At 45.3% G+C, this 16,942-nt stretch overlaps 1 protein-coding gene across 2 annotated transcripts in view; it reads left to right on the plus strand.

Moving 5' to 3' along the window:
• Positions 1-16,942, plus strand: part of LOC134575828 (WASH complex subunit 2A-like) — a 67,774-nt gene that overhangs the window by 36,353 nt on the left and 14,479 nt on the right. For both annotated transcript variants that reach the window (XM_063435259.1, XM_063435260.1), the window contains exons 22-25: positions 1,699-1,878; positions 4,845-4,976; positions 7,421-7,522; positions 16,630-16,743. In XM_063435259.1, the coding sequence (XP_063291329.1) occupies positions 1,699-1,878; positions 4,845-4,976; positions 7,421-7,522; positions 16,630-16,743 (528 nt within the window). The remainder of the gene's footprint in view (positions 1-1,698; positions 1,879-4,844; positions 4,977-7,420; positions 7,523-16,629; positions 16,744-16,942) is intronic.

The raw sequence follows: 16,942 nt of genomic DNA on the forward strand, positions 1-16,942 counted from the left end.
CAGTGTGTACTTGGCAGCTGACATGAATGTTGCAGAGGCAGTTTCTGTAAGGATATTACAGGATGTTTTGTGTTTGAAATATACACCAACAACCATTTGCATGCCACAATTGTCGTGTACCAGCGCACTTGCATGCCACCAACATTTGTTTATGGTAGTTGTCACCCAATCACCGTGACCTTGTGCCACAGTGATCAGATACCTTGGACATCTCAGGGTAGGTTTTCAGACGCCTTCACTAGTGATGTTACTGCAGCTGGTTCCCCTATTTACCACTATAACATTTAAAAGCATAGAATGTAGCAGGGCTAACCGTACAGATATCTTGGCTATAATATTATATGGTTAGTAAGAGTTCCTCAATTTAAAATATGTACATAATTGAGAATACAATAAAAATAGGGATTGTATTAGAAGCAATAAAGTTTTGTATTTTAAAAAAATTAAATAAAAATATAAATATAGACCTATAAAATCATAATCTATTATAATTTACAGCAGGATTTATAAGATATATGCTTGCAATATCAGTAAAATAGAATAACTGACCCTCTTGAACAAGACAACCTCTCAGTCTTGGTAAGATGGAGCAGTGTCTCTGCACCAAAATCTTCTCTTCTGTCTTTAATATTAATATTCACAAATATTTGTACCTTGGATTTTGAGTTGGGTCATGTTAGGACCTACCATAACTTGGCAACGATGCAAGACAGTGATCATTGAATGATATAGCCTTGACCTGGTCATTTCACATTGTCATGACCTAGATATCTTCTCTATGTTTTTGACTAAAACATGGCATAGGCAAGGCCTTGACTTGTTGTGAATTAACCTAGGACAAAATTACGTCCTCAAGTCTAAACACCATATTCACTGCATATGGGTAAGAGGTCATTTATTAAAGAAACATTGTATGAGGATCAATATGTTCCATTTCTGGCATCTTGTCAGTTTGCAAAATCTCTTAAAGACAAAGTAAACAGTTTAAAGGACCACTATAGTGCCAGGAAAACATACTCGTTTTCCTTGCACTATAGTGCCCTGAGGGTGCCCCCACCCTCAGGGTCCCCCTCCCGCTGGGCTGGATGGAGAGGAAGGGGTTAAACTTACCTCTTTCTCCAGCGCCGGGCGGGGAGCTCTCCTCCTCCTCCTCTTCGTCTGAATGCGGATGCGCAGCAAGAGCCGCGCGCGCATTCAGCCAGTCTCATAGGAAAGCATTTACAATGCTTTCCTATGGACGCTGGCGTCTTCTAACTGATTTTTCACAGTGAGAAGCACGCAAGCGCCTCTAGCGGCTGTCAGTGAGACCGCCACTAGAGGCTGGATTAACCCATATATAAACATAGCAGTTTCCCTGAAACTGCTATGTTTATAGAAAAAAGGGTTAACCCTAGATGGACCAGGCACCCAGACCACTATATTAAGCTTAAGGGGTCTGGGTGCCTATAGTGGTCCTTTAAGAAATACAATTTTTCATTCTACGAACTTGTAATACATGCATGTTCCCATAACAGCGAGGATTCTGTCAGTACATGTGTCACACCGCTATTGGAACATAATATTCATATGAACAAAAAAATCCTCTTTTCCAGACAATATTGGAAAACAAAGAATTTTCGAATTAACGTCTAAATGACAATAAATGACAGGTCGTTTAAAGCTATGAAAACTGACAAATATTTCATTTTATTATTACAGGTGAGGCATGGAATCAAATTAGAAGATGGTGAAAATGCTGATCTTTTCCCTGCCTCTCCACCACCAGATATATATGCCAAGCCCAAGAGCAAAACTGTCCTCAGCCTGTTTGAGGCTGAAGATGATGATAATTTTGAAGATCCGATAACTATTAATGTTAAACAGAAGAGTTCTGAAAAGGTAAATGGGGAGTTTTAGATGAACAACTGGGAAGTGGCTAGAATCTTTTTTATTATTATTATTATTATGATGATGATGATGATGATATTTATATAGCGCCATTAAATTCCGCAGCGCTTTACAATGGGTGGACAAACGGACATGTAGTTGTAACCAGACAAGTTGGACACACAGGAACAGAGGGGTTGAGGGCCCTGCTCAATGAGCTTACATGCTAGAGGGAGTGGGGTAAAATGACACAAAAAGGTAAGGATAGAATTTGACTAGTAACATTTATTACACCTCTCTGGACAAGAGGCCACTCTGAGGGCAAACAGATGATCAAAGTATCAGCAAAAACTTTGATTTGGCTTCTTTACTTGAGGCAAAGAATATTCATAACTCCCTTTTTTTATAAAACAACTTTAGAATCACCACCTGATCATCCTCCGGTTAAGTCATTAAAATTGTCCAAACAGATGCTTCACATTATGGATACATGATACATGGCGCATATGTAGCTAGTGCTCCGATCCTCTAATTCAAGGCGTTTACAACATCTGAAGTTGGCATATTTTGCATGATGATTCTGGACTTTAATGTGATATAGATACAGTAACTGAATCTGTGAACGTCTACAGGGCAGTGGTAGGAAAACCTTTGCACTCCTGAAATTGTGGACTACATCTCCCATAATGCTGGTAAAGCATGATGGGTGATGTAGTTCACAATATGTTGCGTGCTGAAAGGTTGCCTACCTCTCCCCTAATGGCTATCTAAATGATGGAAATTATTAGTAGTGGAAATTTCAAAATGTAAATACTGCTGTATCTCAGAGTTGGCTCTCTTTGCCACACCAAACCTGCATGAACAACATATACACCTCAAAATTTATTTGTTAAGGGGGCGGAGCCTGACTAGCAAGAGGAGCAGACGTGTGTGCCCTGAGCTCCTGCTATGAACGCAAATAAAACTGGTTTTACCCCAGAAAAAACGAAGATTAAACCCACTGACGGGCAATACAGATCCCAGAGGGGACACAGCCATACACCCCAAGACCTTCCCAAACTGCCAAGTCACGGGAGACCAGAGGGGCACCGCTGCGGCCTCCTAAACCGGAGCTGGTGAGAGGCGGCCCGATCTCCCTGCTTCCTGGTTACAAGCGAGAACACACGATCCCCTACCCCCCCCTCCTCCCCCTTTTGGACCGGCGGGGGTCATCCCGGTCCCCACTCGACTGCCTTACCCACTCGACCCGATAGGCGAACCTTGCACGGGGTCCAGGTACCTGAGGAGGCCCTACCTAAAGTGGCGACTAACACATGGCCGGCAGAGACGGCGTATGAACAAAGCGAACCAGCCCTTCGCTCTGTGGACCGCATGTTACAGCGGCTGAATGAGCATTTTCACCAGTTATGGATCAAATTGGAGACCCACATGCTCTCTATACCGCTCCAGCCTCGAATTAGCAGACAAGGCGGCGGGCAACGGAGGGAGTGGAGGACCCCCTCGGGCCTAACTTACCTCGACAAGCTTGCACCTCCTATCGCTGGCCCACCTGGGCCGAGGGCCACCAAGGGCAGGACCCGAAGGCATCACCCACATGGACGGAGGGATGGCCGCCACAGAAGGCAGCAGACCATCAGGCCCCTCCGCTATTCCCACCACGGGAAGGACCCGGCCCATGGAAGTGGCCGGGTCTGTGGTTTAAAGATGCCGGCCTTCATCCCGGCCCGGGGCTGGAGGGTGGATGTACCTCGCCCCCGGCGACCAGCTGCCTTCGTAACCACCCCTACAACCAGAGCAGCAAGCCGAGAACAGGACATAGAGCGAGAGGGCAGCCCACGAGAAGCCTGCTACCGGATCACCTGCAAGGCCCGAGCGGCCTACTCACAAGTCAAGCGCAGAGCTGGAGTCGGCTGAACCCGGGTTACACAGTGGACTATAGCCACGATATTTCGCCCTAGCACCGGAGAAGGCCCCGGCAATACGTAATGAACATTCAGTCTGCCTTTTATTTTTCTACCACATGTAGTCCGGTTGTCTTTTTATTTTCGTCTGTACCTTTCTTCTCATTCTCCTAGTTTCAATACATGTACTAACATCCTGATATCTAGCATTTCACGTAACTTCTAAATACAAACATGCTAGGGACTTCCCCACCAAGACAGGCTCCACAGCAGCCCCACGTGCAAATACTTGTACCCCTCCTTAGACCAAACCCTAACACCTACTCTGCTTAAGAGTAAGCACTACACCTTATCTATCATAAGCCAGGTGGCTACAAGTTACAGCCTAAACTATTTTTCCTACAAAACAAGTGCAGTTCAGGTGGTAAATATCACTATGTTAAGCTAAACTGCTAACATGTAACATGCGATAAGTCTGATGCATCTGAATGTACCTTTGCACCTTTATGTCTTCCTAATCGAATGCTACATTCTGACGTTATCCTAACTTAATTAAAAAATGTGCAAGTAACCTCGGAAACCCCACTGTTTTATTTGCTGAAAATCAACGTGAGGATTACCTTTGGGGTACCACACGTCTGTTGTAATCATTCTCTGCACTGCAAAAAAATAAAAAATTGAAAAAAAATTCTTTGTTAAAATTAAATAATTTTTACGCTAGGACTGTCCCTTTAACCCCTTAAGGACCAAACTTCTGGAATAAAAGGGAATCATGACATGTCATGTGTCCTAAAGGGGTTAATTAAAGAGCCAAAAAGAGTGAAGTCGCTTTAAAGTGATTTTAGAAATGAATTAGCTGCTTACGTTGAGTGTGTTAGTTATTTTTATTCTGGCTGTAGAATTCATTTTGAAATAATTTTTGTATCACTTATTTCTTTAAGTTTAATATGTATGAAGCGTTTTAATTTACCGTGTAGAAGACTAATGTGAGCGTGGTTGTACCTGTGACATCATCTGATATTTGTACATACTCTGGCTGTTCTATACATCACTCAGTATGTTCCATTCGTCGTTCAGGTTTCCTCTGAAAAGAGCGCTCAAGGTAAGAGCACCAGGGTTTTCCAAGATGAAGAATTACTATTTAGCCAGGAATTACAGCGAGACAACGACCCTGATGTGGATCTCTTTGCTAGCGCAAAAAAAACAACAGTGAGTTGTTTTAATACTTTTTCTTTTGATAGTTGGGGAGATGTTTTGGGATCACAGTGTGTGTGTGTGTGTGTATATATATATATATATATATATATATATCTCCTGTGCAGTTGTAACATCGCTGCAATTTTGGTATTTCTGTGGGAAAAGCAAGTCTTACGGCTTGACTGGTGTGCCGATTTTTGTTTAACATTGTATTAATTATCCACAGACTTCAGGTGGAAGGGGTTTTCAATCACAATTTTTCCCCACCATAACCTATTTGGATTTTGATATATATTCATATATTGAAAATCCAAAATTGCAGAAATCACAAAATTGCAGCGATGTTACAACCGCACAGGATTCTGGGTGGGCATATGCAAATTAGTTTAACAAAGAATCACATTTTTGCCTCATTCCATTTTAAACATGGATTCCTTTTAATCTGTGTTTGCTGTATACAACAGCTTGAAACACAATATAGGAAAAGATGCAAAGCCAGTGAACCACTCATGGACAGCTGTTTCATTGTTAATGCAACTCATCAGCATGAGGTTGGTTACTGGTTTGCTTATTGAGGCTTGGTAGTGCTTGGGAAGCCAAATCCAAGTAGGTTATGGTGGGGAATAATTGTGATTGAAAACCCCTTCCACCTGACGTCTGTGGATAATTAATACAATGTTAAACAAAAATATGCACACCAGTCAAGCCATAAGACTTGCTTTTCCCACAGAAATCCCAAAATTGCAGCGATGTTACAACCGCAAAGGATTCTGGGTGGGTGTATGCAAATTAGTTTAACAACGAAACAGCTGTCCATGAGTGGTTCACTGGTTTTGCATCTTTTCCTATATTGTGTTTCAAGCTACCATACGCTCTCAAAGGCAATATAACCAATACGCTCTCAAAGGCAACATAACCAATCTGGCAAATTTCAATGTCAAAAAAATGAAATGCAAGACTTATATGTGACTCTCTAACTTTCCAAAACACCATAAAACCTGTACATGGGGGGTACTGTTATTCTCAGGAGACTTCACTAAACACAAATATTAGTGTTTTAAAACAGTAAAACATATTACAACAATAATATAGTCCATAAAAGTACTGTTCGTTTGTAAAAAAAATGCAAAAAAGTCACTTTTTTTACTTAAAATATCATTGTTGTAATACAATTTACCAGTTTGAAACACTAATATTTGAGTTCAGCGAAGTCTCCTGAGTAAAACAGTACCTCCTATGTACAGGTTTTATGGTGTCTTGGAGAGTTACAGGGTCAAATATTGTGTTTGCGAATTAAATTCTCTGCACTTTCTCCCTGTGTTGTCAGGTATGTCAATCAAGTTTTAATTACTCAAATCACATAATTATGTTAAAAGATTACTTAAATATACATGTAGAATTTTAATATATATGCATTTATGGGTATTTAAATTCTACGTGTATACTAATGTAATCTTTTATGTAATTATATGTATTTATCTATATATATATTTGCGGTTATTTTATATACAGACTCGTGTGCAGATTTTTGTTTAACATTGTATTAAATAAATAAATAAATATTAAATAAATAAATATTTAAAGGGTGCACTCACAGAACTTGTAGATTAGCTCGGGATTTAATGTGGCAAAAAAAATGTACATGTCCTGTGAGTGCACCCTTTATTTTTATATTATCAACGCAGGGAGCACCCAGGCATATTGAAATCTATTTTTGTACTGCAAGGAGAGTGCCGAGCGTATTCATATTGTGTGTGTGTGTGTGTGTATGTGTACATACACATTTTCCCGTATTATCAAGGCAACATTTTTGAGTTTCTGCGTAGAAAAGCAGCAAGGGCCCAAATGTTGTTTCCTTTCTTTACATCATCATTTTAGATGTACACTAACCTCCATATGGGTTTTGATCCCAATAACTACAAAAAGCTTATACACCTGTTCAGTATATGTAATAATGTGTCCCATGCTTTAAATGTGTGCAGTCCCATTTACTATTTACAGTATTCTCTGTGTGAACAAAAAATGAACTAGAATTTCTAACCACTTATTTCATCAACATAAATCTGTATCATCACCACTTACAGTTAAACAAACTCCATTGGGATCCGATGAATTGGGTATGTTGATCTTCCCCAAGAAGAAAACACTTTATCATTTTTAAATACTCGGCAGCCTTCCTTGTTCCAAGTCATTTAAAAAACAAAATGCATCTTTTCTTATAATGAACATAAAGTGAGCCTTGCTACAAAGAAGTATGTGGCAAACATATCAGAACAAACAACATGTCCGGTATACTTTCATAGACAAATGTATTATACAAAACCAAATAAACGTAACCTTTTATCCATAAATTAAACAGATTGTCTGTTATAGGTGATTGCATTCTATACCTATTAAATTACGGTAGAATCCATTTAAATCTTGAATCTACCAACTTTTTTCCATTTGTGTTTCAGTCTGAAAAACCCAGCCATGCAAAACCCCCAGCCGGGACTGGATTATTCGGTGATGAGGAAGATGATGACCTATTTAGTAGTAATAAAGCCAAAAAGCCACCGGTACTTGTGCTTCTTCATATTTCTTCATTTTCTTATGTTGTATATATTATCTCATTTAAAAGCCATGTATCTACCAATATTTCTTGTATCACTGCATCTGTTAACTTCTGTTGGCTCTGCTAAGCTTAGCCTACAGTGGGATTAGGCAGATGGCATAAGAGGGGGTAAAGGAGCAAACAATATGAAATGTGAGGTAGAAAATACATCCCTGGGGGCGTGGCCTGGACGCTGACTAAGATGGACGCCTAAATACAGTGCTCCGCTCCACCAAGCCCTTGTAAAGCACTCCACAATACGCAGAACTTACCAAATGGGTCGCAACCGCCGCTCAGACCATCCCCAGACACCGAGGGGGGCACCCCTGAAATCCCAACAAGGTCCGATGGACGGCTTCATACACCCTCAAAGGGGAGCGGACAATGAGGCCGAACCGACAAGCCCCACACCGCCATCACCGGCCTCGTCGACCTCGACGGCCACGACGGAACCATCAGCCCTAGACAGAATAGGAGAAGAACTCCGTCTGATATCATCGGCATCGATGGCGACGAAAGCCGACCTACTCTCACACACCACCACGATTCAAGATGCCCTGAGGGCGGAAATAGCGGGAATCCGCACCGAGGTCGGAGCCCAAGCAGGCCGCATCCAGTCCCTGGAAACCTCCATGGAAACTCAAGCGAACAGGCTCACAGCAACCAACACGGCAATCTCCCGACAAGGAGAACTTTTACTCACCATGAGACGTGCTGTGGAAGATATGGACAACAGGGGGAGGCGCTGTAATATTAGGGTCCGCGGGGTCCCGGAGACAGAAGGGGAAGAAAAGGCCGAAGAATTGCTCTCTGCACTTTTCAACAGCATCCTGCAAGCTGAGGCCCCCCCACGCTACAAATTCGATAGAGCCCACCGGGCCCTGCGACCACGCATGCCGGAAGACGGACCCCGGGACTTGATATGCTGCCTGCACTCATTTCCAATCAAAGAGGCAATAATGCGCAAAGCTAGAACAAGACCCACGTGGCCATACATGGGTGCTCAGATATCTGTGTACAACGACCTCTCCCCCATGACACTGGATGCGAGACGGGCACTCCGCCCGGTTACCACCCTTCTCCGAGAACACAACATCCCTTACAAGTGGGGATTCCCATTTGCCCTTCAAGCTCGCCATCGAGAAGGCTGGATCACCGCTAAAGGCCCAGACGACATCCCACGCCTCCTGGAAGAGCTGGATTTGCCGCCTGTACCTGTGCCGAATTGGATTCTGGACCTGCCAGGCCAGAGACCCAGACCGCAACGGATACCCCGAAGACGCAGAGGGGGCTCCCCTCCGGGACCCCCACCGAGACGCCGCCCAGACTGGGGCAACCAAGCGGAGTAGGTAAGCCTGCATACCCTACCTGCACAATCCATCCCCTTTGAGACTCAGACACCTCACCTGCCCCTACCCGTTGTAACCACGACACCCACTGACTATTACCACCAACACCGAGACTATCTGTAGGTGAAAACCGCTGAGACACTTTTGGGAGGGGAGCAACGGGAGAGGGACAAGCAGTAACTGGCTCACACGTAGATCCCCAGACCCCCACACACTAGCATATAAATGAACAATGGGGCCCCCATTACCGCCTCATGAAGGAACGCGACAATTATTACACCAACCTGCCAACCCAGGGGAAACCCGGTAAACACGGAACTGCTACTATCACGCTGAGCATGCAAACTTCAAGAATGCTGACACGAAACAGGGACACCACTAACAACTCCCACTAATCCGGTGGGCCTCTCCACACCCCAGGGGACTGGGGGACGGGTGGGCCATCATGATCCGACTTGGGAGGGTAAGGGACAGACTATTGGAGATCCCCCCCGAATTCTACACAGAAACTAACATCCGACAGAGACCTCCACCACCCTAAACTTTGGAGGGATCACCTATGCATCAATAAGCAAAGAAAACGGAGGCAGCCCACTCAACACAACCCATGGGGTTGGGAGGGGGGCTATGGGGGGCGGAGGGAGAGGGGGTTTTAACAAACAGCAACTGCAGCGTAAGATAGGACTCTGATAATCCTGAACCCATGCTAACCCGGACGAAACACTGCTCTAGCTGTTTATCGTAGCAGCCCAGGATTAAAGGGGCAACGGGCAATGGAATACACCTGTGAACACTATTGGCTGGGTTGCACGGACAGGGGAATATGGGACGTGTGATGGGTAACGAGAGGGAAGTGGGAAAGCGGAATCGAGGGTACACTCACAAATCACTCACACGCAACACCCAGGACAAGGACACACACACCTTACCACACACACACAAACAAGGGGTACTTATTCCTACTAGCACACTGGCCGCAGCCGGTTAATTGAAGTCAGACAACACAGGACGCTGGGGAGGCGAGGGGACAACCCAAACAGGGATAAACTCATAGATATGAACGCACAGATCACGAGAGTTTGGGGGACGGGAAATGCGCCGGGGGGGGGAGGGGGGAGGGGGAAGGAAACCACCTTAAGGAACACTTAACCCAGCTGCACATAACACATGGAACTAGGAGACAAACAGGCACGCACCTATACGCACCCACTCTCAAATACACATACCGCAGTTCGCCCCCTCCCCCCCCCCCCGCGCCCTCGGCGCTGGGGGGGTGGGAGGGAGCGCCCGAACACACTCATACGCTTGTACCCGCACACGCACTCGGCCCTACACACGTTGTGGAGCTGAGGGCTGCTGCACCCTTCTCTCGACACTCCCAAACAGTGAACTTCATACCCAATCCAATACAAGGCTAGCTGAGATCCTACTCACACACGAATGCAATGGGTCTAATGTATGAGCACAGTTACAAATACATATGTGATGGGGGCAGGGGAGGGAATAAGGGACACAGGGAATGGAGATAAGGGACAAATGTTTATTGTTCTTGTTTTTGCTTATATGCGGCTTGTTATACCGTACAGTTTACTGTTAACGTAGATAATTAAACTATGGAATGCTAATAATTTTGCAACCTTTTAGCACTCATGGGCGAGGTGGAGACCGGACACGACCCACATTCAGACTTAGACGACATATCCTCGGTAGCTACCCAGGCTACGTACCTCAACCCGTACCCGCGCACTGCATTGGACGGTGGAACCCACGAAGGGACTGCATCCCAGTCTGGTAACTGAGACAGACCCCTAGGGTATCCCACCGTAGCACGGGAACCCCTCAACCGGAGGGTAGAACACGACTGGGAGACCACCCTATAACCCAGTGACGACGCCCTCATCCAGGGGCACCAATCCCTAACTACCTCTCCCCACCCTCCCCACCCACCCCCTTTTTATACCTACCTCACCCCCCCCCCCCCCCCAACCCCACTCACCCTCCCCAAACCATATACGCCCGAGGAAACACCCCGGAGCTGCGGGTGCACACCTGTCCTGGGCCCCCGCCGCCACCTGTCGGGCCGGAGTGGGAGACCGGACTGCCGCCGGAGCCGTATTGGGAGTTGGGAGAGAGACACGCCAGATAACTCCCCAGAGGGAAGACACCTGAGACGGAAGCAACCATGACGTATCAGCCAGACCCTATCGCCATTCTCACACTCAACTGCAGGGGACTCAACATCCCGGAGCGCAGAGCCAACCTACTGCGTGACCTGTGGAAGAAACGCATCTCAGTAGCACTAATTCAGGAAACACACTTTCGGGCAGACGCTACCCCGAAACTCCAGAACAAAATGTATCCGAAAACCTATCTTTGTAACCACCCGCTACAACGCAAAGCCGGAGTGGCCATCCTCCTGGCAGCAAAGTTAGAATTCCAAGAACTGGCTACCATACACGACCCCCAAGGCAGATACCTGTTTTTGAAAGGACACATAATGAGCAAAATGTACACCTTCGCCTCCATATATGCACCAAATAGAAAACAAGCCCAATTCCTCAGAAACACAATAGCTAAGCTACAGGACTTCGCGGAGGGCACCATACTACTCGGGGGCGACTTCAACGTACCCATGGACCCAATCCTGGACTCCTCAACGGGGCACAGCTGTATTCCACAACGTAACATCCGCCAAATTAAACAGTCACTGAACAACATGGACCTGGTGGACTGCTGGAGGGCCCTGCACCCTGACACAAAAGATTACACCCACTACTCGGCGATACACGGTCGATATTCCCGAATCGATTACATATTCACTAAACAAATCGGCCTCCCGCACCTTATATCCACTGAAATTGAACCGGCTACGTGGTCAGACCATGGGGCAGTCAGGGTTACACTTACATCCCCACTCTTTAGACCCAATAGATGGACATGGAGGCTTAATGACACACTGCTCCAAGACCCGGGCACGAAGGAAAAGATCTCGCAGGACCTGGTCAATTACTTCCACGACAACGGAGCGGCGACCATATCTCCAATCTCGATATGGGAAGCGCATAAATGTGTAATCCGAGGCTCCCTCATTCGTATCGCATCCCAAAAGAAAAAAGAAGCACAAAAAGAGATGACCGATCTCTACCGACAAATCGCCACCCTCGAATCCCAACACAAACGATCCCAAATGGTAACCACTCACAGGGAATTAATAGATGCTAGACGATCACTCAAAGAACTACTCGCGAAACGATACTTACGCACAATTCAACGATCAAAAGGGTTTTTCTACACCCACGCCAACAAAGGAGGGAAATACCTCGCTAGACTACTTAAAGACAACACCCCCCGAACACAGGTCCGCAAGCTACGATTATCCTCGGGCACAACCACAATCCACCCAACGGAAATAGCTGAAGAATTCAGGACATACTACCATAAGCTATATAATCTACGAACACAGAATCACACGGGCGGTGAGGACGCCAACGACGTCAAAATCCAGACATATTTACGCAACGCAGGACTACAAAAGTTACAAGAAGAAACATCAGACGCCCTAGACGAACCGATTACAGAAGAGGAACTAACAGCAGCCCTGAAACGGACAAAAACGGGGAAAGCACCGGGGCCGGACGGATTTCCAGCAACCTACTATAAAACCTACACAACGCAACTACTACCCTGGTTAACTAAAGCTGTCAATGCGATAACAGAAGGAAAAACATTCGGAGCAGAATCCCTGGCGGCAACGATAGCAGTCATACCTAAACCTGGCAAAGACCCGATGCACTGTAGTAATTACCGCCCAATCTCCCTCCTCAACGTGGATACTAAGCTATTCACAAAAGTACTATCCAACAGACTCCAAGCTCCACTGCCAGATCTGATTCACGTGGATCAAACAGGGTTCATCCCAGGGAGGGAAACAAGGGATAGTACGTTACGAGTATTCGCAATTCAACACCTGGCGAGAAAGTCACAAAAACGCCTCCTCCTCCTTTCCACGGACGCTGAGAAGGCGTTTGATCGGGTACAGTGGCCATTCATGCTAGCTACACTACAGGAAATGGGCATAGGGCAAAACTTCCTCACATGGATCAAAGCTCTCTACAACAATCCCAGAGCCGCAGTTAGGGTTAATGGGGCACTCACGGCTGATTTCCCAATCTCAAATGGCACTAGACAAGGGTGCCCCCTATCCCCACTACTTTTCGCCATCACCCTAGAGCCCCTTCTACAAACAAGTCGCCAAAACCAAGATATACAGGGATTCCCATGGCAGGGAGGGACTCAAAAAGTGGCCGCATACGCGGACGATCTCCTCTTCTTCGTCAGCAACCCGAGAATCACGCTACCGTGTCTAATGACGGAATTCGATGAGTTCGGTGTGCTCTCGGGATTTAAACTCAACTACTCCAAATGCGAAGTGCTGAACGTTACACTCCCAGAGGAGGACTACACAGCACTAGAAATGTCGTTCCCGTTTAAATGGTGTACCAACAAAATGAAGTACCTGGGCATATGGGTAACACCTGACCCGAAAGACCTGTACCACCACAACTACGCTCCCCTGCTGAAGACGCTACTCAAGGACCTAGCCAGGTGGTCATACCCACACATCTCTTGGCACGGCCGAGTGGCGGTCCTCAAAATGAACCTCCTACCGCGCCTCCTATACCCGTTCCAGACCATTCCAATCAACATACCACCCTCATTCTTCACAACACTAAAAACAGCAGTCCTCAAATACGTATGGAAGGGCGAACGCTCCAGGCTCAAACACGAAACACTCTGCCTGCCGAGGAACTGCGGGGGACTCGCACTACCTGACTTCAAGAAATATTACCAGGCAACAATCTTACAACGAATCCTCAATTGGCATTCGAAAACAGAACAGAAACAATGGGTGTCCCTGAACGCCGAAGGGAATGGCGCGGCCTTACACTCCACCATATGGGACACACAAGCCCCAGGCATCCTGGTTAGAGAAGTGGAAGACGGCCCAATTACACAGACTCTGCGAGGATGGAGACCCCTAAGGGAACAAAAACACATATCACCAACACCGAGCCCACTACTGCCTATTACTTACAACAGCAATATAGGGGGAGGAATCCTCACACAGACTGGTCCATTCTCGGAAGGACGAGGCCATGTACCCATACAAACGGTACTACAACACGGAGAGATCCGCCCCCTGGAATCAATACTGAACGGTAGACCAGCCTCTCTACAACTAACTCTCCGATACCTACAAGTAAAACATTTCCATAACACACTCCGCAACAAAGATCGACTAAACCGAGAACTTACGTGGTTCGAGGAAAGCTGCATGAATGCAATAGAACTCGATAAAACGATCTCCACACTGTATCAATACCTCCTAAAGGGGCACATAACTGAACATAACACATTTCGCGGCCGATGGGAAACACTCCTAGCTAAGTCGCTCACACGACAACAATGGGACAAAGCGTTGCTCTGGCATCATAAAAGCACCATCAGCTCCCAATTTCAGGAAACAAATTATAAACTGCTGACCTCTTGGTATAGAACACCCTCGTTCCTCCATAAAATATACCCAGCAACCTCCCCACTATGTTGGAGATGCATGTCCGAACAGGGCACGACGATCCACATATGGTGGGACTGCTGCTTGATCACCCCATACTGGGAGATGATCAGAGAGGAGATACGAGAGATCCTGGGAAACGGGATTGAATGGACGCCTGAACTAGCACTGCTTCACGTGTCGCCAATGCCAATATCCAGATACAAGAAATCAATCTTGCGACACCTATTGAACGCAGCAAAGTCACTCATACCCATTTACTGGAAGAAAGCAGACACACCACGTAGGGAAGAATGGATACGTAAAGTAGAGGACATCCAGGGAGCGGAGGCGATACACGCAACTCTCCTTGGTAGGGCAACTAAACACGTAGAGGCATGGACACCATGGTTCATGTACGCTTCCAGGACCCAGTAGATAGACAACAACAAGACTAGCACAGAGAGAGGGCGGACGCGGACGGTGGCTCGGTCGCTGGGCTCGGGCCGTGGCGGATGGGGGCGACGGTCGCGCAGGGTCGAGCAGTCCGGGGTGAAACCTCTAACCTCTACCTTCCCCCTCAATACCCATCTCTCCCTTTCCCCTTCCACACCCCTCTCCCCCTATCCCCCCCATACCCCTCCACGAACCTGACTCCAACCTCCCCCATACGCACAACACACAAGTCAGACGCACCCAATAATAGATAGCTAATATCATATGAAGCAACTTATAACACACCTAGATAGACACCGATCAAATATACGTACAGCTTGATAATGACCGGAGGTTACCTCGACAACATAAAATTGACACATGACTTAAACTTACGACCAACAACCGGCACAAAACGGGGCAGCGGTAACACCCCATACGACAATATACAAGCTACACTTCAGCAACCATGAGAACGAACCGGCATGACACAAACTGATCAACAACCCAACTGTTAACTGAAAGAATATGTTTTGCCTACAGTTGTATGGAATATTACATGAAACTGATTAACCTGTTTAATTAACGTAGGGACCTGCGTGTCCAAGATAATATGCTTATTAAATGTTGATGACTTTGAACAAACAAAAAAAAAAAAAAAAAAAAAACCCTTCAATAAAAGATTTTCAAAAAAAAAAAAAAGAAAATACATCCCTGCATTCACAAAAAATACACGTGTGTGTGTGTGTGTGTATGTATGTATATATATATATATATATATATATATATATATACAACAATTGTCACTCACTCTGACACTACACATAGATAACCAATATATTCACACACAATAACCTTCTGCTCTGCAAATCAAAAATAAAATGCATCGCATTTGTGGTGGCAGCGAACTATTCATCCTGACTAATAGCCTAAGACCTTTGAGCATTCTATGATGTTAGTCGAAGACAAGTATACAGAATAGGTTGCGCTAACACCAACACTTTAGTATCTTACTTGTAATAAAATAGTCTCAGTTAAACTTTTAGCTCTGTTTTATAACTAATAAATCTGTAAGAAGTGGGTGTGCGCGTGTGCTTCCCAATACAACAAACGCCAAATTCAGTGAAACAAACTGTGTAGTAACCAAAAGCAGGCAAAAGTGAGTTCTGCTTGCCTGTACTTGTCCCTGCCGGTTGTCGCCATCTTCATCCGTCTGGTCCTCTTTAGAAGCGCCAGGAGCTGACGTCACTGCTGTACTCTTGAACGTGTGCGAGAGTACAGCATTGAGGTCTACGAAGGAGACTGCGGAATCCTCCATACATGAAGCCAATTGGCTGCAGCTATCACTGGTGTAAGCTGGGGGATTGACACCTCTAGATAACGGTAGCTTCGTCCAGTGTCTAGAAATGTCAGGCGTAGAAAATATACTGAGACAAAGTCACTTCTACTTTGTCTCAGTAGATCTCTTGACTGGGTTGTAATTTCAATAGGGAAGGTTGACACTGCCACTTTAACACAAGGCTGTTAGGCACCTAAATAGCTCCTGCAGTCATACTGTTAGTATAGCTATGTTTTATAATCATGTCACTTGTCATTTCCTTTAGCTTTTATTCTCATGACTTTGTGTTTTGTTTTCATTTTTAATATCATGTTGTCTCTCTTACATCTGATGCCAGTGGAGTTGGTTTCCATATATATTTTTTAGTCATAATCTAAATATTATTTATATTACAGAAAGTTCAAGAAAAGAAAACTGTGATTAAAAGAGAAACAGCTGATGCATCTAAGGAAACTAACAGTGTGCCAGAGTTCAAAGATCAGCTTCCTTTGAGGAAAGGTGATGCAGAGGTTAGTACCATTTTCTGAATGTACTAGTACAAATAAAACAAAATATATTTAAAAAAATACTTAGTGTAAACTAGTTATGAGATCCGATTTTTAAAAAATATATTTATTTGTTCTGATGCTTTTGTGGTCACTGCTTAATGGTGAGTTGATGAATGTAGCTTTACATGTCGTTTATTATCAAGCATAAGGACATCAATCA

Source organism: Pelobates fuscus, chromosome 10 (assembly GCF_036172605.1).
Source record: "Pelobates fuscus isolate aPelFus1 chromosome 10, aPelFus1.pri, whole genome shotgun sequence".
In the NCBI taxonomy this organism is placed as follows: Eukaryota; Metazoa; Chordata; class Amphibia; order Anura; family Pelobatidae; genus Pelobates; species Pelobates fuscus.